Genomic DNA, 22,658 nt, shown 5'->3' on the forward strand with positions numbered 1-22,658 from the left:
GAGCAGCAAATCAGAACTGGGTATAGGAGCTGGATTTGGGAATTCAGGGATCAGAATCAAGGGCAGAAGGAGTACTCCTTGGACATCGGCCACTGAAGAAAGGGCTTAACCCTCACGATCCCTTATATTTATACTGAGTATGGTGTAACTGGAATGGAATACTTTTGTTGGTCAGATTTGGATCACTTGTCCTGTCGGTTCCTCCCCAGAGGTGCGATCCTTTTACTTTCTTGAAACCTCTTTTGCTTCCTGGCACCCATTTGGTATATAAAATTTAGTGGTGACCTTGGTCACTACAGGAGCAAGTATAAGCAAGAGCCCTTCTGCATACCAGTCTCTGGTAGCAACTATAAGCATTGGGCATTATCACTTCTAGTAGCAGACACTGTCTGCAAAAATGTGCTGTTACCTTCAGAAAGTGCAGCCTCTTAGAAGAGACTGAGTTGAAAAGTAAAATGACTGAACAGAATTGGTTCAGTTTAACTTAAACCAGAATGCTAGTTTAAGAATTGAATTTAATTGCAATAGCCCAGTAGCTACACTGTTATTATTCTGAGACAGAGAGGAATTGAATGTCTATGTCATTTCCTACTTTTTGCAAGCTTTTAAGGGGAGAAGAGAGGCTGAGTGCAGTAGCAGACTCTCACCCTTGAGAGCTTTTTCTATGGCTAGTGCAGGTTCACATGGATGTAGAAAATATAGAAAAATGGAACAGGTAGGCAATGCTTGCCTGTCTTTTTGAGGTGTCAGCAGTTGATGCATATAAGAGTGGCTGCCATATGTCATCCTTGTAGTAAGTTTACATCTGATAAACCTGGTATCTGAAAATGATTTGGAATTTGTGTTTCTCAGCAAAAAGAAATCTATTAGTTTTTCACAGATTTGCAGTATTCTAATCACACTTTTCCTGGAAATAAACTTTTTTTATAGGTACGACATGACCTTGCCAGAAAAGTTTTTGATTGCTGCAGTATTATGATGAAGAATGACTATAAAGTGACAATTTATCTGCTTCCACACATCCTTGTCTATGTTTTGTTGGGATGCAGTCAAGAGGATCAACAAGAGGTGAAAAATTTAAAATAGTGATGTTCTTTGTAGGAATGTTCAGGACCTGTTCTTCCTAGGGGGCTGGTTAGCTCAGTCAGTTGAGCATGGCGCTAACAACGCCAAGGACGCGGGTTCGATTCCCATTCGGTCCCCATGTGTTGCCTGATCTAGTCGAGAGGTTGTGTCCCTGGCGACAAGGAGGCTGGATTAAAATGATCTCTAAGGTCCCTTCCAGCCTAGGCGTTCTATGATTCTAAAACCTATTCAGTTCTGCAGAATTAAGGTAGACCTACAGGAACAAATTGTGTAGATGTTGAACTCCTTTCCCTATATTAATAATACAGATTTTCTGCCAGGTTTTTGAATATACTCACACAAGTTTGTGTTGAACTGCTTTCCTGTAGGTTTTCATCTACTTCTTCAGTAGGGCCTAGGTTGAGGTATTATGCGGTTAATTATGACTGCAGTAACATCAAGAGCTAGAGTAACAGAGCTGGTACAAAGAGGAAGCGAGTGGAACACAAATAAGGAATAGATTGAACTCGTATACTTCCAAGGATTCAGACACATATCTTTTTCTTTCCCTTGTATATGCTTACAAAATTGTAAATGGGGAAACTGTTTAGCTACCAGATTCATGCAAAGCAGAATTCATAGATATCTTATAGAAAAGCAGGGACAGGAGGGAAAAGAGTCATCCAGTCTGCTCTCCTTCAGTTTGCTTTAGCAAAAGTTGAAGAGGCTGAAAACTATGCCTTGCCTTGTATTAATTTGAAATTTCACAGCAAAGATATCTTCTTTTAAACATTGCGGGTATGCAGAGATGCGTGAAGATTTTTGTTGTGTGAACAAGTACATCCACAATAAGCATCTGTTATGTATGTTAAGTCATATTCTGTTGTCTAAAAAACAAACAAGAAGCAGGTCTTTCAGCATACTATTTACTTAAAAGTAGCCAAGAAGTAGGTCTGTGATCTGGTAGCTGGTAGTTAACTTGACTCCTCACAAAACTTCAAGTCTTGTGTTTGCGGTTGAACTCTAGTAGCATTTGTTGTCTTGTAACCTAAAATTCTAGTAATCATGATGGTTATTCCAAATCCAAGGGTTTGCTTTTCAAACACTTTCTCGCTGTATGGACTCTCCGGACAACTGCTACTTGGTTTACCATTTCTTCATCTTAAGATTGTGGGACAAACAGAGCTTACAAATAAGTTCTGTTATTAAAATACACAATTAAAGTATCTAGTGTTTTAGTTTTGTGTTAATTGCTATTTCCTACTATTTTTATGTCTGTATAGCACTTCTGTCTTTTATTATATTGTTTGTCTAGGTTTATGTGGAGATTATGGCTGTTCTGAAACACGATGACCAGTCTACCAGGAGACTTGAAGACAGCGCATCAGATCTAAGTCAGCTGAGCACACAGACTGTGTTCTCCATGCTTGATCATCTAACTCAGTGGGCTAGACATAAGTTTCAGATACTTATTGCTGAGAAAAATAATAGCAAGTCTAGCAGAGACAGAGGTGATTTAAAAAGTGAGTGATGTAAAGTGTTTTTTACATTCTTGAAATAGGTATTTAAATTTGCCACTTAATAATTGACTGTTTAAGAAGGCAATATTACTATAGTATGTTAGTCTGCTTTATGATTTCTTACTCTCTTACTGTGATTTTAACCTCCAAAACCATTGCTTAATGCCCATTGCGAGAAATACACTTTCAGAATTAAAAAATGAAATGTTAATTTCTTGATAGTTTACTAAAGGTTTGGTTTAACACATTCCGTGCTGTCTTGAAAGATGTAGGAAGTTCACCGTGATTGTTATGAATAAATTATTGTTTACAGGGTAGAAAAATGTGTTCTTAAATTAATCAGAGTATCTCACTATGTTATTAAATTAATTAACTGAATTTTGATACATAAGGTAATTCTTGTAAAAGAAATCTCAATTGACAGACCTTTTAAAATTTCTGTTTTCTATAGCATCAAGTGAAGACTATGGAGAGTATCAAAATGTGACACGTTTTCTAGACCTCATACCTCAGGATGCACTAGCTGTGGCTTCCTTTCGCTCTAAGGCGTACACAAGGGCTGTGATGCACTTTGAATCATTCATCACAGAGAAGAAACAAAATATTCAGGAACATCTTGGATTTCTTCAGGTTCTGAAGTTCTTTTTGGTTTTTATTTGTTTTATTTTAAAATGAAAACAGGCTTAGATAAATAATGCTCTGCCAAAGTCTTCTTTGATTTGCAAAGAAAAGAGATACTCAGGCTCTTGCCATTGGATACAAGTGTTAAGTCATCTATCAGCAAAACGTAGTACTTCCCCTTGCTTGGCGTGCTTCTTAATTAAAAGGGAAGGAGTAGCTTTCTAATGTGTATTGAAAGATTGTAAAATCCTGAAAATAGTTAAATGGGCTTTTGTTGTAATTGCAGCATATGCTGCTTTTAGTTAACTCTGTGCCTTTTTTCAGAGAAAACACAGCCAACTATAATAACAAAAACCAACCCAACCAAAGCACTTTTGAAGGAAAGCTGAATGGCTTATTCTAGAGAAATAGCTAGTGCTGAAGTTGTTTAGAACTATTTAAATTATTTTTAAGAAGTATTTTAGCCTGTAGGATGAGCCTGTTTGTGGTTTCTTGTGATTTATATTCCTCAGTGATACTTCAAATTTGAAAATCTTAGTATATTGCTTTTCCATCTTAAGTAATCTGCAGATTCATGTTATACCACTTTATCATATAATAATAGGATATTTGTTTTGCCCTTATATACAGATTGTTTCAGTTAACTTGATAGGTTATTCTTTGTTATTCTTTCTGTAGTATGATCATGAATATTGCCATATGCTAAGTAAACGTAGGGCTCAACTTTGGAAGTAGCAAAACTGACATTTTCCATGAAAGCTTAGTGCCAAGAAGTCTTACAGAGCAGTTTATTCTCCATTTTCAAGAAAGTGTGTGATTCTGAGCATGTTATATATAAAATAAGTTCTTGTTATCTTAGATTTATTTTTAATGTCCATTTCCAATTCTGTTTTGATGAAGAAACTGTATGCTGCTATGCATGAACCAGATGGAGTAGCTGGGGTAAGCGCAATTCGGAAAGCAGAACCATCTCTCAAAGAGCAAATCCTTGAACATGAAAGTATTGGCTTGTTAAGAGATGCAACAGCCTGTTATGACAGAGCTATCCAGCTAGAACCTGATCAGGTAAATACAAGACAAATTATTGGTTTTTTAAAAAAAATCTTTTTAAATAAAAAGATTAAGCCAAAAATACTGCTTTGGTGTATTTAAGTAGAATCAGAAGATAAGAGTTTATTGTGGCAGTTGCTGATTGATTATTCCTGTTTTAAGTGTCTTAAGAACTGAAACATATCTCTTGCTGGGTTTATACTGTAATTTTTAGGCTTTGGTTAATAGTTGGATGCTTATGCTTGGGTTATGCTAGGACAGGTTACCAGTTAAAGTTCAGCCTTTGCTTGGAAAGGCCTGGAACTGGGATTGCTTAAGTATCAGTCAGTACTGATACATGCCAAGAGAACTATTAAAGCAAGTTACCACAGTTTTAATTGACAGAAATTCTGACTTACTGTTTTTTATTATTGATTTCCAGGGAAAATGTGCATAATAGAAGAGTAATTGGAAATTGATTAAAAGAACCTTACAATTATTTGTCTTCTGTTTCCCTTTTTCTTCCTTTATTTGAAACATATAAGGTACTGTAAAGCTGAGCAGTACTGGAAAAATATCATACTTTCCATATGCCAAAGTGAATAACCAGAGATGTCATAATAAATGCAAAAAGAAAGTTGAAGACTTGTATTATCTTTTCTACATTTGAAATTGGTTAAAAGTTTCCTAGACTAGGATGTCCCTATGGGTTCTTGCACTTCCCTTTGAAACAGAGATAACACAGCTGATAGCAAGTATAGTAGAGTGTTTTGATGGCCTAGATTCACTCCCAGGCAGAGAGGGACCTGAAGGTGTTGATGGACACTGGCTGAACATGAGCCAGCAGTGTGCCCAGGTGGCCAAGAAGGCCAACGGCATCCTGGCTTGTATCAGGAACAGTGTTGTCAGCAGGAGCAGGGAGGTGACCATTCCCCTGTACTCAGCTTTGATGAGGCCTCACCTCGAGTGCTGTGTCCAGTTTTGAGTCCCTCACTACAAGAAGGACCTTGAGGTGCTGGAGAGGGTACAGAGGCAGACTATCAAGTGAGTAAAGGATTTGGAGCATGTGTCGCATGAGGAATGGCTGAGGGATCTGGGGCTGTTTAGCCTGGAGGAGACTGAGGGGAGACCTTATCACTCTACAACTACTTGAAAGGAGGTTGTAGCGAGATGGGGGTTGATCTGTTCTCCCTAGTGGCGAGTGATAGGACAAGGGGAAATGGTCTTAAGTTGTGCCAGGGGAGGTTCAGGTTGGATGTTAGGAAGAACTTCTTTGCTGCAAGGGTTGTCAGGCATTGGAAAAACCTACCCAGGGAGGTGGTTGAGTCACTGTCCCTGGAGGTGTTTAAGGGACGAGTGGACTTTGTGTTGTTTAGTTGGTTCATAGGGCTGGACCAAAGGCTGGACTTGATCTTCTAGGTCTCTTCCAGCTGATAGAATTCTATGATTCTATGAAAACATTTTTGTGAAGAGTGGAACTGTGTTTTGGGCCTTGGGGTTATTTCCTTCTTGTGACTTTTTTCTGCTTGTTGTTGTTTGTTTCTTTAAAACAAATTTTTATTCACAGCTCTGATATGGATATTAATAAATTAACATCAAATTATATTTGTGGTGAAGCATGTTTCAAAAATTGCCAGTGGTGATATAAGTTCTCTGGTAAATGTAGACTTCTTTTATTTTTGAATGTTCATTTAGCTTATGGTGCAATTGGTTATATCTTTTCATATTATAAAAAGCATCCAAATAGACATATTTCCTCCTGCAGACTACCATGAATTTCATGCGCAGTTTCTTTAACATGTGCTTGTTGGTTTTTTTCCCCTTCTGTTTCTAGATTATTCATTATCATGGTGTAGTGAAATCCATGTTAGGCCTTGGTCAGTTATCTACTGTAATTACTCAGGTCAATGGAGTGCTTGCAAACAGGTACTGTAGGCATTTAATACAATGTTTATTTAAGTAATATGAAACTCTTATGTTATAGTTGTGTCTCTGTAGCCATTTTTGTGTGTTATCAAGAATTCGAGGCTTACCAAGCACATGCAATTAGCAATGTGAAGCTAGAAAACTTTAATTACTTTTTTTATTAATTTTTATTTCAAGACGTCCACAAATGTTAGTACTTTCTGTCTGCACTATGTACAGTGTTGAAAAGTGTTTAAGTTTGTTAAACTGAATCTTTCATTTATTCTCCTGCATGTTCCTGGGTCCATAGCTACTCTGTATCTTAATAGGATAAATGGATAGGAAGATAGTCGTTTTTAGAATGTGCCATAAAAGTTAAATACATTACTTGGTAATTGAATTTGTTGTTGTGGAGCTGTTGTTATCGGTGCATATCCTTTGGCTTTATTGAATTTTATTAAAAGCAAGCTTACTTTGCCTCAAGTAAGAAAAGTTTTATATAAAGAATATTTGCTAATATAATGTAGAATTGACATACTGGGGGGGAAGGAAAGAAAATTAGTTAATCACAGACTTTCATTGGCTTTATTTTTCTTTAATAGGTCTGAATGGATTTCTGAATTGAACACTTACAGAGTGGAAGCAGCCTGGAAACTGTCACAATGGGATTTACTGGAAAATTATTTGGCTTCGGGTAAGTTATCATGATAACAAAATATGAGTATTTCTCACATTTCTGAACAAGTGTTATGTTTTACTCTAATCATTTTTAATTAAAGGGTAGCTGTTGTAATTTTTTAGTCTTGGGTTCTACTCGAGGAGGAGGGTTGGTTCTCAGTCTTCTAGGTTTTATAAATATATTTGATAGTACTGTGTAGTCTTTGAGTAGGAATTTCAAGTGAGTGTAAGGTGAGATTTCTTCTGTGTGTGTTTGGATTTGGAGGGGGCTGGATTGTAGGATGAAATTATACAGTATTTCTAAAATTCAGCTAATTAGCTCTGAGAAAAACATATTTTTCAGTAGTATGTTAAGACAAATTAGCATGTTCAAATTAAGCAGCTTGAAGAAACAGAGTTTGAGAGGCGGCTTTTTTTTTTTCTCCCCAAAGATGTGAAGTCCACTACATGGAGTGTCAGACTAGGACATTTGTTGTTATCAGCCAAGAAGAAAAATGAAGCAGCTTTTTATGAAACACTCAAGGTTGTTCGAGCAGAACAGATTGTACCCCTTTCAGCAGCAAGTTTTGAAAGAGGATCCTATCAGCGAGGATATGAACACATTATCAGGTTTCTGATTTTCATGCCACTATTTTCAAATTCAGAAATCATATAATCAAGTATGCAGAAGCAAGAATTTTGCATTTCCACAATAAATGGTACTGACGTGTGTTTTATGACACTTTCTTTTTTTTTTTAAATACTCACCTAGCTGGTAACCTTTGATTCATTGGGAATTTATATTCACAATAAAACTGTTAGGTACAGTCTTTCAACGTCGGCAAGCAAGTTTATACAAACATCAGTAATACAAATCAACAATTTAATTCTGTGCTAAAAGTAGCACACATAGGCAAATAACTCCATTAACTGAAGAGCATTGCTTTTAATCTGTTTAGTTACCTAAAAGCACTCCCTACTTTTATCAATAAAATGCTATAAGAATTGAAACCACGTCCCTTTCCATAGTTTTACTTTTTGATAAACTTTGAACTTGGCTATGGCAGATTAGAAATGAGTAGCCCTTTTTTATTGGTAAAGGCTTAGTACTTCTGCTTTGTAAATGCATCCTTATGGCAAGATAATGCATGAAACTAGCCAGTTGAAGTATATATTTCTTCATTACTCCTTAATATTTCTTAATTACTTCATAATTCTGCTTTCTGTTGGTATTTTTGCAGTGTTACTTTATTTAGGACATGAAGTTTCAGTTTTGAGAAAGAAGAGTTTCAAAATAGTTCAGTTTAGCCGTTGATCTGGGCTACTCGGAAGCCTTCAGTCGATGTTTCTCTATCTGATATACCCACTTCTCTTAGATTCTGCCAATGAGAACTGTGGTGTTTACAAGCTCTCAGCTTTGTAGCTTCATAGTGACAGCTAATAATAATTGTATTTTTAAATAAATATAGTAACTTTATTATATAGGAGATGTTTAAGTAATGGTATGTTGCCTCTAAAATGGGATTTTTGAAAGTAATGGATAAAAAAAATTTCAAAAGATTCCGCCTAAAGAGGAAGTAGACTTCCTGTCCAATTGATCTTTGTTGTCTCCATATTCAGAAACTTAGCAAAGGAATAGTGAGAGAATAACTAATCAGTTTACAAATCCTTGATTCTCTGTATTTGGTTTTGCTGCATATTTGCTTTTAAAAGAAATCCTACTATTTGAAATTACTTACATGGCTAGCTTTTAGAATGAAAAAGGCAAAAGCTTTGTAAAACTTGCATATATCTCAACCAGCAACCAATTTTCAACAACTTTTTGAGTTTATTTTACTATCACAGGCTGCATATGCTGTGTGAATTGGAACATAGTATTGGACCAATGTTTCAGCAACTACATGATGACCATGGTAGAGATTCCCTGAATTGGTGTGCTCGTATTGAAATGACTCAAAACTCTTACAGAGCCAAAGAACCCATTCTAGCCCTGAGAAGGGCTTTGCTTAGTCTCAGTAAAAGGTGAGAACATGACTATTTCTTGTCTACGTTGTATTTTCATAGAATCATAGAATCATAGAATGGCCTAAGATGGAAGGGACCTTAGAGATCATTTTAATCCAGCCTCCCTGCCGCCAGGGACGCCACCTCTCGACTAGATCAGGCAACACATGGGGACTGAACGAGAATCGAACCCGCAACCTTAGCGTTGTTAGTGCTACGCTCTACTGACTGAGCTAACCTTTTCAATAATATTCTAGTTTTCCTATGCATGTTAGAAGAGAGAAGCTAACACTCTGTGGAAATTTATGTTGTAGACAAAAGCAATCTTCTCCAGTATTACTAAGTACCATCAAAATAGGTGGGAAAAGTCATCTCTGTAGGAAAGACAAGGGAGAAATGGGGGAAGGGTATTTGTTTCTAGACCTAAATGAAAAAAGGTGGAACAGGTGTATTAGAAATAATTTTAAGTTATCACTGTATAGTATTTAGCTTACTGAGGAATTTTGTGTTTTGACACATTTTTGGTATTTACTGCAGATTGTAAAGTAGAGTAATGACTGAAATTTTTCATTTTCTCCAAAAATGTCTTTGCAGCCAGGATTACAGTGAGCTTGTTGGTCAGTGTTGGCTCCAGAGTGCTAGAGTTGCGAGAAAAGCTGGTCATCACCAGACTGCTTATAACGCTCTTCTGAATGCTGGGGAATCTACGCTCTCAGAACTTTACATAGAAAGAGCAAAGTGGCTCTGGTCCAAGGTAAAGAAAATAAAAATGGAAATTACCTTCTTACAATGCAAGAAAGTAATCCTCAGTTGTCTTCAAGAAAAACAGGTACACAATCAGTATACATAGAATGAAATACGTGATCTGGGACTATCAACACGTTCTGACTGAAGCTGAGCCATGGGAAGTCTTTACCTCTGACTGCTAGTCAGCCGTTTTCTGTATCCATTGACTTTTCTGCCAGCTGTGCATAAAGCTAGTGGATTCCCTGCCCCAGTTAAGGCAAATTTAAATTATTTTAATAATAGACCTCTCCTTAATTTGTATCTTTTTAACTAAAAGAGGTAGGTAGCAAACATGGGAGCAGTTCCTGTAGTAAACCTAACGTGACAGCGATGCTAAGATAGGCATTTGAAGTCAGTGATACTCAGTTACTGCAGACAGAATGGTCTAGAACACACTCAGGAACACAGCTTTGCTTTAATAACAACTGTAAGTTACAAGTTTTACGTCTTTCTTATTTAAAGTACATAAAATGTTTTCATTTTTCCCTTAGGGTGAGGTTCATCAAGCACTCATTGTTCTACAGAAGGGAGTTGAGTTATGTTTCTCTGAAAATAAAGCACAGTGCAATAGCAAAAATCAGCTCATCCATGGTCAGGCAATGCTGCTAGTGGGCAGATTTATGGAAGAAACTGCTAACTTTGAAAGCAATGCGGTTATGAAAAAGTATAAGGTAATTTGGTATACTAGAGTTAAAAAGACAGTGGCTTTGAGTAATGGTAAAAATATATCCCTTAAATAAGCCATCATTATGCTTCTGATGATGTCAACCAAGGATAACATCAGTGGGATTAAATGGTGTATTAATGTGTAAGAAGGACGTGGTGGTTCTTGTCTGAAATAGCTTTAATATAACATGTCAGTATAGAGAAGTCCACAGTTCCCAGCACTGGAAGCTAAAAATACCTGATGTATCTCTTTTAAAGTAAAAAATTACAAGAGCATGGCTTCTTTCTTACACATGCACAAATTAGAGCTCCTTACAAGTGTGGACTACTCTAAATAGACAATGAGGTAACACATTGTGATACACTTCAGTGTTACTTCTCTCTCTGGTAGGACTTAAAACTGTACTTTAATATGCTTTCAGTCTCTGAAAAACTAGGAAAAGAGGCAACTGATATGCTTCAACACCGTAGCACTACACTGCTTCCTCTTGCTATGCCATTGAAATATTATTTTGGCATTGGTTGATAATTGGCTGCTACTTTACCAGTAGGAGGTGAAGATATTAGGCTTCCTTAAAAGTAGTATGTTTCCTATCCAAGTTTTGGCATTCGATACTATTAATGCTTACTGCTGTCTTACCAATTGAAATACTTCTGTATGAGTCACTTAGAGAAAAATTTAATGGGTATCAAATCAAATGAAGGTTGAAATAATGGAAACTAGTGACATTTTGTTGGATTACATTAAAATATAAAACTTAGAATTCTCTGCTAAGTATTGGCACTGGAAACAAGCCAGTGTTATTAGAGAATGGATGTGCTACTTGCTAAGTTATTTGTTTTCTAATATATGTCACACAATTTTTTGTTTTAAACATGATTTAGAAGGAAAACAGAAGTGGGGAAAAACAGAATCATATAGGTTAAAAAGAACCTTTAAGATCATTGAGCACAACCGTTACCATCCTGCTGTTTCACTTTTCAAAAAACTGAAAGAAACTCAATACTGAGTTTATCAGAATCAGGAACTTGATTACAATATATTTAATGGAACTATAATCTTTCCTATTTGAAGAATCGTATACCATCCTGTCTTGAATTAACTTGATGTCTCCAAATATAAAAGTATTTTTAAAACAAACTTCTAGTTTGCACCAGCATTTATCTCAGAGGGCAAAATTACAATTTCTGGAGTTACAAAGTTACAATAAATACTTTTTTTTGCACATACTTGCACAAAGGTAACTTACAAGATTCTTGTTTCTTGAGGGTTTTTTAATTATTGTTTTATTTCTTTATTTTCAGTTTAGCATCCTCTCAAGATATCTCTTTTTTATTTTGTTGCAGGATGTTACGATTTTCTTGCCAGAATGGGAAGATGGACATTTTTATCTTGCTAAATACTATGATAAATTAATGCCAATGGTAACTGACAACAAGATGGAAAAACAAGGAGATCTGATTAGATACATAGTTCATCATTTTGGGAGGTTAGACCCTAGGGGAACTTTGCTTAGTTTTTATAGAAAGAGTCATCCTATACTAAAAGAAAAAAAACATCTGACAGGAATATATTTTCTTTCAGCAATTTGGACTGACTTCAATTTTTATGTGGTATTGCAAAACAAAATATACATACTTTCTTTTTGTTTTCATACCTAATGAATTTTACTTCTGCCTAGTGACTAAGCAGTTGTCTGTCTTAAATAAGAGTTGTTTCATCTGCAGTTTTGATTAATAAAACCAAAACCTTTGTATATTAATAAGCTTTTTGTTGTTGCAGATGCATTAAAATGCTGAACATAGATTTCTAAAGTCTAGAATGGAATGTGAAAGAAATAAGGATATAAAATTTGTAATACTTCTAAAATGTGTCAGTAACGTGCTGTGATTTAAACACATAATCACAGGTCTCTACAGTATGGAAACCAGTTCATCTATCAGTCAATGCCAAGAATGCTCTCTTTGTGGCTGGACTTTGGAGCGAAGGCCTATGAATGTGATAAAGGTAGAACATTTTTTCACAGGCATGCTTCCTGTTTAATACTTCTGAATATATGGCTATTATATATGAATATTCTCTGCTCTGTGAGACTGCATCTGGGGTACTGTGTTCAGCTCTGGGTCACCAAACATAAAAAGGACATGAAACTATTGGAGCAGGTCAAGAGGAGGCCACAAAAATGATCAGGAGGCTAGAGGACCTCCCCTGTGAGGATAGACTAAGAGAGCTGGGGCAGTTCAGCCTGGAGAAGAGAAGGCTTCAGGGAGACCTTTTAGCAGCCTTCCAGTACTTAAAGGGTGCTACAGGAAACATGAGGAGGGACTCTTTATCAGGGAATATAGAGACAGGTCAAGGGGTAATGGTTTCAGACTGAAAGAGGGTATAATTTGATTAGATCTTAGGAAGAAATCCTTTACTGTGAGTGTGGTGAGACAGCAGAACAGGTTGCCCAGAGAAGGTGTGGATGTCCCCTCCCTGGAAGCATTCAAGGCCAGGTTGGATGGAGCTCTGAGCAACCCGGTCCAGTGGAAGGTGTCCCTGCCCGTGGCAGGGGCGGCACAAGATGATCTTCAAGATCCCTTCCAACCCCAAACCATTCTATGATTTTATGATGTATGATTCTATGGAAGATCAGTAAAGTATATTTTTAGGCTTATTGGCTGAGATTATACGCAAGCAAGTATAATTATTCTTTTAAATTGCAAGATGTTAATAGGAGAATATTAATAATTTTAATTAAATCCTGCAGAACTCCTTTTTTTGAATAATGACATAACATTGTTCTTCAGATAACTTAATAAACAAATTTTGGGAAAATCCTTTCGTGTCACCTATCACCTCTTCAAAGTTGACTCATTAATAATGAGCACTTGTTTTATATGCACTTGCTACAGTAAAATGTTACGCTTTAGGGGCTTTCTACCAATTTGTCTTGATTGCAGTTGTTGAAGGAACTTTACTGAAAATTAAATGAAAGAAGAAAGTCTTGTAGGCAGCATCAAGTCATGTGAAGCTAGATGCATTTTGGGTGGCAGATGAAATTGCAAACATTGCCAGCAGATCTGGAGTGAAGCAGACAGTTGTGGCTTCTTGATCCCGAGCTGGTTCTATACACTGAAGTCAACTGAATTTGGCTGCTGCTTTCTGTGGTGCTGATGCTTCTCATTCTGATGCTTCTTATGCTGGGTCCTCAGGGGCAGGGGTGGACATAGGAGCAGATACGCTATTTTCAGCCCTTGTAAAAAGACTTTCTTAATTTCCTTTCTGCTAAAGAACATTGGAATTTATTTACTGAGGAAACCCAATGGCGTGTTTCTGTTTTGTTCTGTGCTATTGCATCGCTTTAGAGAAGTAATAGATGTTTTATTTTAGGAGTATGAGGAGAGCGCTTTTCTAATACCATGTATTCCATGTTCCTGTTGCCTTTGCTTGTTTGTTTCTCGTTACTCCAGTTAGCATATGTACTAAGTCATTTTATGCTGTGTTATCAAGAACGTTATAGTAAGAGCTTTTCCTTTTCTTTGAGTTTTTTTTACATATGAAACTATGTTTCTGTAGGCTTGATTTAAATGAGTTTACATTTCCAATGGAAAAAAGAAGAATATAATCTTGTCCTTTTGTGTTTTTCAGCTAGTCGTTCAGAACGTGTTCAAATGAAAAATGATTTAGCTAAAATAAATAAAGTGATTACAGAGCACGCAAATCATTTGGCACCTTACCAGTTTCTGACAGCTTTTTCTCAGTTAATCTCCCGAATCTGCCATTCTCATGATGAAGTCTTTGCAGTTCTGATGGTGATTGTTGCTAAAGTGTTTTTAGCCTATCCACAGCAAGCAATGTGGATGATGACTGCTGTGTCGAAGGTATCTTGATAAGCATAGCTACGCCTTTATTTAGCTTCTAGATATGTTTTCATCAGAGAGAAATGTGAAAATAACCTATTTTACTTTAAGATAAGAAGGAATTGAGATTTTCAGTCTAAAGTTCAGATTACAGTTTACCTGTTCCTAATTAGAATGCTAACATGCATCCTGACTTGTATGGTGTATTAGGAAAGGAAATTTGAATGACAAATAGCTGATGCATTAGGTAGTTATGGACAACGGATTTTGTTGGTTTTAATAATGGTAATAGCATTTCCAGTTTTATAATGAAATAATCGACTCTCCGCCTTGATTAAAATGAAGTAGATATACTACTTAGTCCTTATACCCAGTACTAAGGTAATTTGAAAGCATGTTGCATACTATTTCTTTAAGGCTGGTGAAATAACATTCAGGATACACTAGCGTATTCTTGAATATTGGCCTTTATGTTGTGGAACTCCCAAGGGTGGTTTTGGAAAATAATAACGCAGACACACACACTCCCCAGCCGTACCGCTTCAGTACTTGTTCAGGTACGAAATTTCATTTGGAGAACATCCTTTTCCATACCTTACATAGGACAAGCAATAGGTAGAGAAAAGAATATATTAATTGTGTGTGTGTGTGTGTGTTAGGATTCTTTTTTTTTTTACTGTTGTTTAATAAATTTTATCTCTCTTCTTTTTTCAGTCCTCTTACCCTATGCGTGTCAACAGATGTAAGGAAATTCTAAACAAAGCTATTCACATGAAGGAATCGTTAGGAAAATTTATTGGAGATGCAACGCGTCTAACAGATAAGCTGTTAGAACTATGCAACAAACCGGTATTTACAAAAAAATAAATTAATGCATGTAATAGGATTATTGAAAAACATTATACAAAAGCTGCTTCTCTTAGCTTTCGTTAGCCAATTCATTACATTACTGCAATTTAACAGAAACTAACTTGTAAAAGTTTTTTTTAACTTAATAAAAATACAAAAACCAGTAGAAAATAGCTCTAAATTGAGCACATAGAATATTTCAGTACATAATGGTAAATCTCACTGTGTGTGGACTTTACATTGTTTTATGTTTTCATGTATGATTCTTGCACAGTAACTTTCACAGAGTTTTACTATAAAAGTATATTTGTTGGGTTTTTATGAAAAAATGAACTTGGTAATTTATTTTAGTTTTACCTTTATTCTTTCATTAGTCTGTATTTACATTCAGCATGTAAAACACAGGTGCCGTAAAGGTCAGATATATTTACTTTTGACCACTCCCATTTAATTTCAAATGTAATTTTCCATTTTTCTTATTACAGTAAGCATTTATTATTCTGTTCATTAGTTAATGTGAAATAGTAGTAGTATTTTAAGAGTTTACAGTAAACTTTTGAACAACTTGTTTTTTCCAAGGTTGATGGAAACAACTCAACATTAAGCATGAATATTCATTTCAAAACACTTAAGAGATTAGTAGAAGAGTACACATTTAGTGAAATTCTCATCCCCTTACAATCTGTAATGATACCAACTCTTCCTTCAATTCCTGGTACACATGCTAGCCATGACCCTTTTCCTGGATGCTGGGCCTACATTGCTGGCTTTGATGATACGGTAAGCCTCCAGCTGGCACCTTGTTTTAAGCTTCTTGTTAAACAAATGTAGCTGCAAATACATCTTGGTTCCCTAAAAATGGAGGAGTGAGTAGGAAACTTCATAATGGCTTTCATGGAAATTGGGCGGCCTCTGTCATAACAAACTGAGACAGATATGGCCTCTTAGTACTTAGGTAAAGCTTTGGCCTGAGGTTATTATGCTGTAGCACCATGGAAGTGCTAACACGGTTGATTGCAGTAATTTATTACAGATAGACACTTCATTTTGTGTGATCTGATACAGGTATTAATAAAGAATTAAATTTTTTCCTTAGGTTGAAATTCTTGCCTCACTTCAAAAGCCAAAAAAGATCACCTTAAAAGGTTCAGATGGGAAATGTTACATTATGATGTGTAAACCAAAAGATGATCTAAGAAAAGACTGTCGGCTCATGGAATTCAACTCCCTTATTAATAAGGTTTGATGAGTTAGTCAATGAGATGCATTATAATTATTGACCAGAACAAAATGCTGAACTATGTAACAAAAAAAACCCAACAACTTACCTTCAGATAAAGCACACCAGTTAAAGGAAAACTTTTGCAAAATATCTTATTTCAGAAATCAATAGTAATTGACAATGTATAACTTATTACGGACTTGTGAAAACAATAAGGAAATGCAATGTTTTGCCAAAACAATTAGTTATTCCAGAAAAAATATATAGGAAAGGTTATTTACATTCCATAAAAAACTGCAAACTTTCTGCTGTTTGTTACTTAGGATTTTCTGATTTCCTTTAATGAGAAGTAGGTAAATTCATCTTTTCATACTAGAAGTGTTGCCACACTTCTTAATTTAGGTATATTTGACTTCTCAGCAATATGCTTAAGGTTAAGGTACCATGTTTTCCATGAGGTTAAAGCAAATGATAGCTTTTCTGAAACACCAAAACATATATTTCAAATACTACTTTCAAGGCATTTAAGCAACGTACAAGCTATATACAGTTTGACTATTTTATTACAAAATTATCTTTTTTAATTTACTGTGGAGAACAGATGAGCATTTTGCTTGCATTTGCAGATAGAGAAACTTGGAATTTTAAATTCTAAATAGTGATTGGAAAATACATATAGATGGAATGGTTAATGTTATTGATACATTTTGATTCTATCTATGTTATCTATTAATCTCATTTTTCTTTGTGAATAGTGCTTAAGAAAAGATGCAGAGTCACGTAGGCGAGAACTCCATATTCGAACCTATGCAGTTATTCCGTTAAATGATGAATGTGGCATAATTGAATGGGTGAACAATACTGCTGGCTTAAGAAATATCCTGATAAAGCTTTACAAGGAGAAAGGTAAAGAAATGTCTTAGACTATAGTGATATTTTATTTTATTTTATTTTATTTTTTTTTTTTAAAGGGCTTGTGTCTTAATTAGTAAATGAGACAAACAGCAAAGATCACAATAAATTCTAGGAAGATGCAGTCACATGTGTTTTTAACTATCTGCAATATATTATTTTTCATGAATGTGGTAGGCTTTTAAATGAAAGAGAATTGGTGTTCTTTATGAGAACTGATAATAAAATCATCTTAATACATTCTTTAATGATGTAAATCATTTCAGCAGCAGTGCCTACAGCACGGGAATGTGTGGACAGCACTGAATAATAGAAAAGTCTTATGGACATTTTCTTTAGATTCGATTTGCTGTTTTTCTTTTCTCTTACATTTGTGTGAAATAAAGAAGATAATTTATAATTGAACCAAGGTTGAGGGTACAGCAACTTTCCAGGGAAAAGATCAAATTTCTTTTGAATTTCTTGTTAACAAAGCAACTTTCTGGTGAGTGAAATAAAATTGGGGGGGGAAATTTTACACCTGATCTGCATGTATGCAGGTGTGTGGGAGTTTAGTACTCCAAACATCTCAGCTGAATATAATGAATGGCTTTGTGAGGGTGGGGATTTTTTGTCTGTGTGTTTCCTCCCGCTCCACACCATGGTGATTGGTAAAACTGGTGTCTTGTAAACAAGTTCTTCTCTTGCAGATAAAATTATAGTTTTTTTTAATTTAGTTATTTATTTTCCAGTACACCACCACCACAATGTTCTACATGTTATTTTCCATTTGTTCATCTATTTCAACTTCATGGAGATGTTTATCTTTTCTAAAATACCATATTGTAATAGTATTTATAAAACTTTGTATTTGGGGTTTTCTTTTGCCTAATTGTGAGGTCTGTTACAGGTATCTATATGACTGGAAAAGAATTGCGTCAGCATATGCTTCCAAAGTCAGCACCTTTGTCTGAAAAGCTGAAGATGTTCAAAGAAGTCCTTCTGCCTCGTCATCCTCCTCTCTTTCATGAATGGTTCCTTAGAACATTTCCTGATCCTACTTCATGGTGAGTGACTGGGATTGGGCTAGTTCAAGAATACCTACTTTGTGTATTTCACTAAACATTAATGATACTACTGGATAAAGGCAGGTAACCCAAGGAAGTGACTTAGACATATCTGATTCTTATTTCCGCAGGTATAATAGCAGGTCGGCCTATTGTCGCTCTGTTGCAGTTATGTCAATGGTAGGTTACATACTTGGTCTAGGAGACCGTCATGGTGAAAACATCCTATTTGATTCTTTGACTGGTGAATGTGTGCATGTGGATTTCAACTGCCTTTTCAATAAGGTAAGAAATACCACTTGCTGAACTTGCTCCTTATTTTACATTCATGTAAGGTATGAATTTCTATGTCTTGGGGTTTTTTACTACTTTTTTTTTCCTTTAACATATCTTGTGTCATCTCTCACACTTTGTTTCTTGTTTATACTCAGTAGTCTGGGATACGTAGAATATGTGATTGTTCTGTACACAGCATTAATGAGAGCCAGCTTTTTGATTTAGCCAGTATCAGATGAGTTGATGTGGATACATGAAAATAGCACAAATTTTAGAATGTTTGTATTTTATGACTCTTCTTTCTCCTCTACCATCCTCTAAACAAAGCTGTAATTGCTATATTCAGACTTCTGCTGCTGTGAAGAGCTTCTTTGGTTTTTTTCCCCACAAATTCAGCACAAAAATTCAAAGGGTACTGTAAAAATGAACAGCAGAATTTGTGGCTAGAGTAGGATTGTTTTCTGGTGAAAGATGCTGTTGGTGTGGGACATGTGCCCTTTTTAATTCAGATAAATGAGGTAGAGATAGACTTACTAAAAAGAAAGCAGGAGAAATAAACTAAATTTTCCTACATATCCCTTAATTTAAGAAATAATTGTTTTTAAGCTTAGACATTTGTTAAAAAGTTAGCATTTTGCATGAGTCTACAGAGCAACAATATATATTTCAAACAAAATTTTATATCCTGTATTAAAACGGGGCGGGGGGGGAAGGTTATTTGGACATTGGTATCCTTTATTCACTGTAATTTCCTGTTTACAGCTGAGAAAGCCTGTGATTTGAGCAAGTATCTCTTGTCAGATAGGAAACTGTCACTGGCAAAGATGGGGAAAAGCCTAAAAACAATCCAAATGTTACCTTTTATTTTGATAATGCTAAAAATGCTTGGGGCATATCTTTTTTTTTTTTTTTTTTTTAATCAATGTAAAGGGAGAAACTTTCGAAGTTCCGGAAATCGTTCCTTTTCGTCTCACTCACAACATGGTTAACGGAATGGGTCCAATGGGAACAGAAGGTCTCTTCCGAAGAGCTTGTGAAGTCACAATGAGGCTTATGCGTGATCAAAGGGAGCCTCTAATGAGGTAGGGCAACTGCTTTTGCTACAAAGTCTGAAAAAGCTACCCTGTAGTCTAAACATCTGAAATTATAACTGCTGATGTCTACGTCAATTCCAGCACATGCCTATCATGCAGCTCAGTCTTATTATGGTATCCAGTTACATAGAAAATAATACAAATATTCAGTGCTAATTTTAGACTCCTGTCAGTGGTTTTGTTTTGGAAATTAAATGTATTATATGTATCATCCTTTTTCATTTTTAATTTATTTAGTGTCTTAAAGACTTTTCTCCATGATCCTCTTGTGGAATGGAGTAAACCTGTTAAAGGGAATACAAAAGCACAGGTGAACGAAACTGGAGAAGTTGTCAATGAAAAGGTTAGTTTAAAACAAGTGTGGCATAAGGTACCTAAATGTCAAATGTCCATTATGGTTGCAAGTTATGTATTTTCTAAATAAAACTTGCTGTTGTTTTTTGTGTTTTTTTTTTCTTTCTTTCATTTTATTTTCCTCTGGTTGATTATCTCTGTTCATAACTTTTATCCATAAAGAGACTATTTTTGTTGATAGAAAATGTAATTTGTCTGCTAAAGAACCAAACAAAAGAGAGCTTATAATTCTCTTAGTAGTGTTGCTAAATCAAGGACATCAACAGAAGCAATGGGTTAGGCGAGACTCTTGCTATTCCTCCCTCCGACTATTGCACAGTCCTCTGGATTTACAGAGATAATAGCATCTGGAGTTCTTTCCATGTGTATTTTTGTGCTTTTCATGAGTGGATATTTATTATTGAATAAGTACGTGCCTTGTTACATGTCAAGGAATTCTTGGTTTAAATTAGGCTTTCATATAGACTGTTTCTCTTGTAGCTGCTGATACATACTGTATTGTTCATCCAAAATATCGCTTGCACAACTTATTTACTCTCTTTCCTCTTTGTACAAATTCTGATTTGTCTCTTTTTGCTTTAAAAGGAATATTTAGTGAACATAATCATGTGTAATATCAGTGCTCCCCAGGCTTTATCTGCTAAATTCTGCAACTACGATAAGGACAAATTACAAACAACTGAGCTATTTGAGCAAAGAAAATCTTCTGGTCTTGAAACAATTATCAACCAGGCTGTGTCTATGTTTCCTTTGTTTTAGCTACAGGACCACCCCACATAGTTATACAGGTTAACTGTTATTTTCTAGATAGGTGCCAGTGTTATGCTTGAGCTTTAAAAGAAACTATGTTAATTTATTTGGTGTGAACTAGCCGCTCTAGTGGGCCTCAGAAGAGCTCATTTGAGTTACTCAGCACAACCTCTTGTTAGACTTCTCCATTTCCAGTTGCTCATACGTTTGGTCTAAATTTTCTAGACTAGATGTCTTCTTTAATTTTATCTAGAATTCCAAGAAAAAGGCTGAAAGAATTTTGCACTTATTTGAAAGTAATTGTACGAAATAAAGCATTCTAATGCTACATGTGCATAGCTTTTAGAGCCTTCTCTGGTAAACTTTATCTAAAAATGTAAGGCAAAAGTTATAATCTGACCAATATTGTATCATTTTTTTTAGAAGTGAATATCCTTTATTTTAAAAGTAAGTGGTATAGACATCTGGGTTTTATTTTAAATTAGCATACAGATTTCAAACACATCCTAATAAATGCCGTTTTATTTTAAGAAGTGGAAAATCATGGATAGTAGCAATATTTATTTTTCTCCCCTTTTTCTTTGTTTCCAGGCCAAAACCCATGTCCTTGACATAGAACAACGGCTGCAAGGTGTCATTAAGACTAGAAACAGAATAAAAGGATTACCCTTATCTATTGAAGGGCATGTTCACTACCTTATTCAAGAAGCAAGTGATGACAACCTGCTCTGCCAGATGTATATGGGCTGGGCTCCATATATGTGAAATTTGTTCACTTTCGAACATCTTTTAAAAGAGATGTAGCTATAATATTCTTGAGAAGGTACTCATCAGTGATAATTGGTTACTTCTGTAGATTTCTGACTGTACCCAGCAGAACAGTCTTAAAATCAATCTGAAATACGTGTAGAGTATACAATGCATTTGCAGATGTGTAAGGTGTGACTTATGCTTAAAAATTAGACTGCAAGTTCAGCTAACTCTGTGTTATACTCTACTGTATATTCTTGTAAAGATTTTTCTCATTCAGCTTATTTGTAGATTAGAAAATCTGACATTAAAGTTTTTATACTGATAAGATGGTTCTTTCAACTTTTTCCACTCATAGTTCAGAAGGACTTTCTAAAAATAATCAGTATTTCTTTTCAGCAGTAGACCTTGAATTTTGGTTTCCTTTGACTTTCTTCCATATGGCCCAGCTATGTGTAGAAAAGCATTTGATATCTTAAATCTTACTGGTAAAGTGTTACAATGTTCTGAAGCTGTTTCCTTAGCCCTTGCCTGCTGTAGGAAGAAAACCTTGTGAAGGAGATTAACAAAACTGAAGGTTAGAGGACCATGGTGGTAGGTCTGTGACACCAAGGGGGCAGGCAGGCTGTGGGTGTGTCTGTGTGTTCAGCGTCCATTCAGGCTTCTGGGAGTTCTGGACAGGCCCTCACTTCCTCGCCTTGTGAAGAGTGACTACGCTGTTTTTCAGACTGTTTCAGAAAAAGTGTTTTGACATGGACAAGAATAGACTTAACTTAGGATGGTCAGAAGGCATGTGCTAACCTGCAGTAATGCTTTGTTCTCTAAGCACCCAAACTGTAGGGAAAGGAAAAATTATACTCTTTTACTCTATGGTAGGATATTAGAATTTTTGCATGGTATTTTTGTTTCTGCTATTCTGAGAGGCAAACAATGTGATTAGGTTTTGATCACGGTGATGCTGTCACAAGACTTGAGTATTAGTTCAGCTGAACTCCAGGCACTTTGTAAATTTAAATAATGAGTTAACAACTGGTTACAGTGGTGTTTTTTCTCTGTAATCCTCTGACAGTCTTGTCACGGTCTCATAAATCTGAAGATTTTTCCTGGTAAGATCTTTGGAACGTACTATGCTGTTTTCTGTTACGGTGTGTGCGAACACTGGAGTTAGGGCGGCCTAATGACCGCAGAGTGACCGGTTGCACCTGGCCCTGCCACGGCAGTTACTGGTTTCCCTCGCACACGGACAGGATCTGCTGCCCGCACACGGACAACAGGATCATAGAGTCATAGACTGGCCTAGGCTGGA

At 35.8% G+C, this 22,658-nt stretch overlaps 1 protein-coding gene across 1 annotated transcript; it reads left to right on the plus strand.

Annotated features, from left to right (window-relative positions):
• Nucleotides 1-930: 930 nt before the first annotated feature.
• Nucleotides 931-21,537, plus strand: LOC104269901 (serine/threonine-protein kinase ATR-like; the record flags this gene model as incomplete). Its single annotated transcript, XM_009869961.1, has 22 exons — nt 931-1,068; nt 2,381-2,588; nt 3,037-3,215; nt 4,107-4,271; nt 6,070-6,161; nt 6,743-6,834; nt 7,250-7,427; nt 8,643-8,819; nt 9,396-9,555; nt 10,079-10,258; nt 11,601-11,743; nt 12,164-12,261; nt 13,888-14,120; nt 14,814-14,948; nt 15,528-15,728; nt 16,045-16,188; nt 16,926-17,076; nt 17,972-18,128; nt 18,260-18,413; nt 19,335-19,486; nt 19,736-19,841; nt 21,194-21,537. Coding segments are annotated over 22 exons (3,417 nt in total), but the record flags the coding sequence as incomplete, so codon positions are not given.
• Nucleotides 21,538-22,658: the final 1,121 nt, after the last annotated feature.

This window comes from Apaloderma vittatum, unplaced genomic scaffold, assembly GCF_000703405.1.
Source record: "Apaloderma vittatum isolate BGI_N311 unplaced genomic scaffold, ASM70340v1 scaffold8775, whole genome shotgun sequence".
Taxonomy (NCBI): Eukaryota; Metazoa; Chordata; class Aves; order Trogoniformes; family Trogonidae; genus Apaloderma; species Apaloderma vittatum.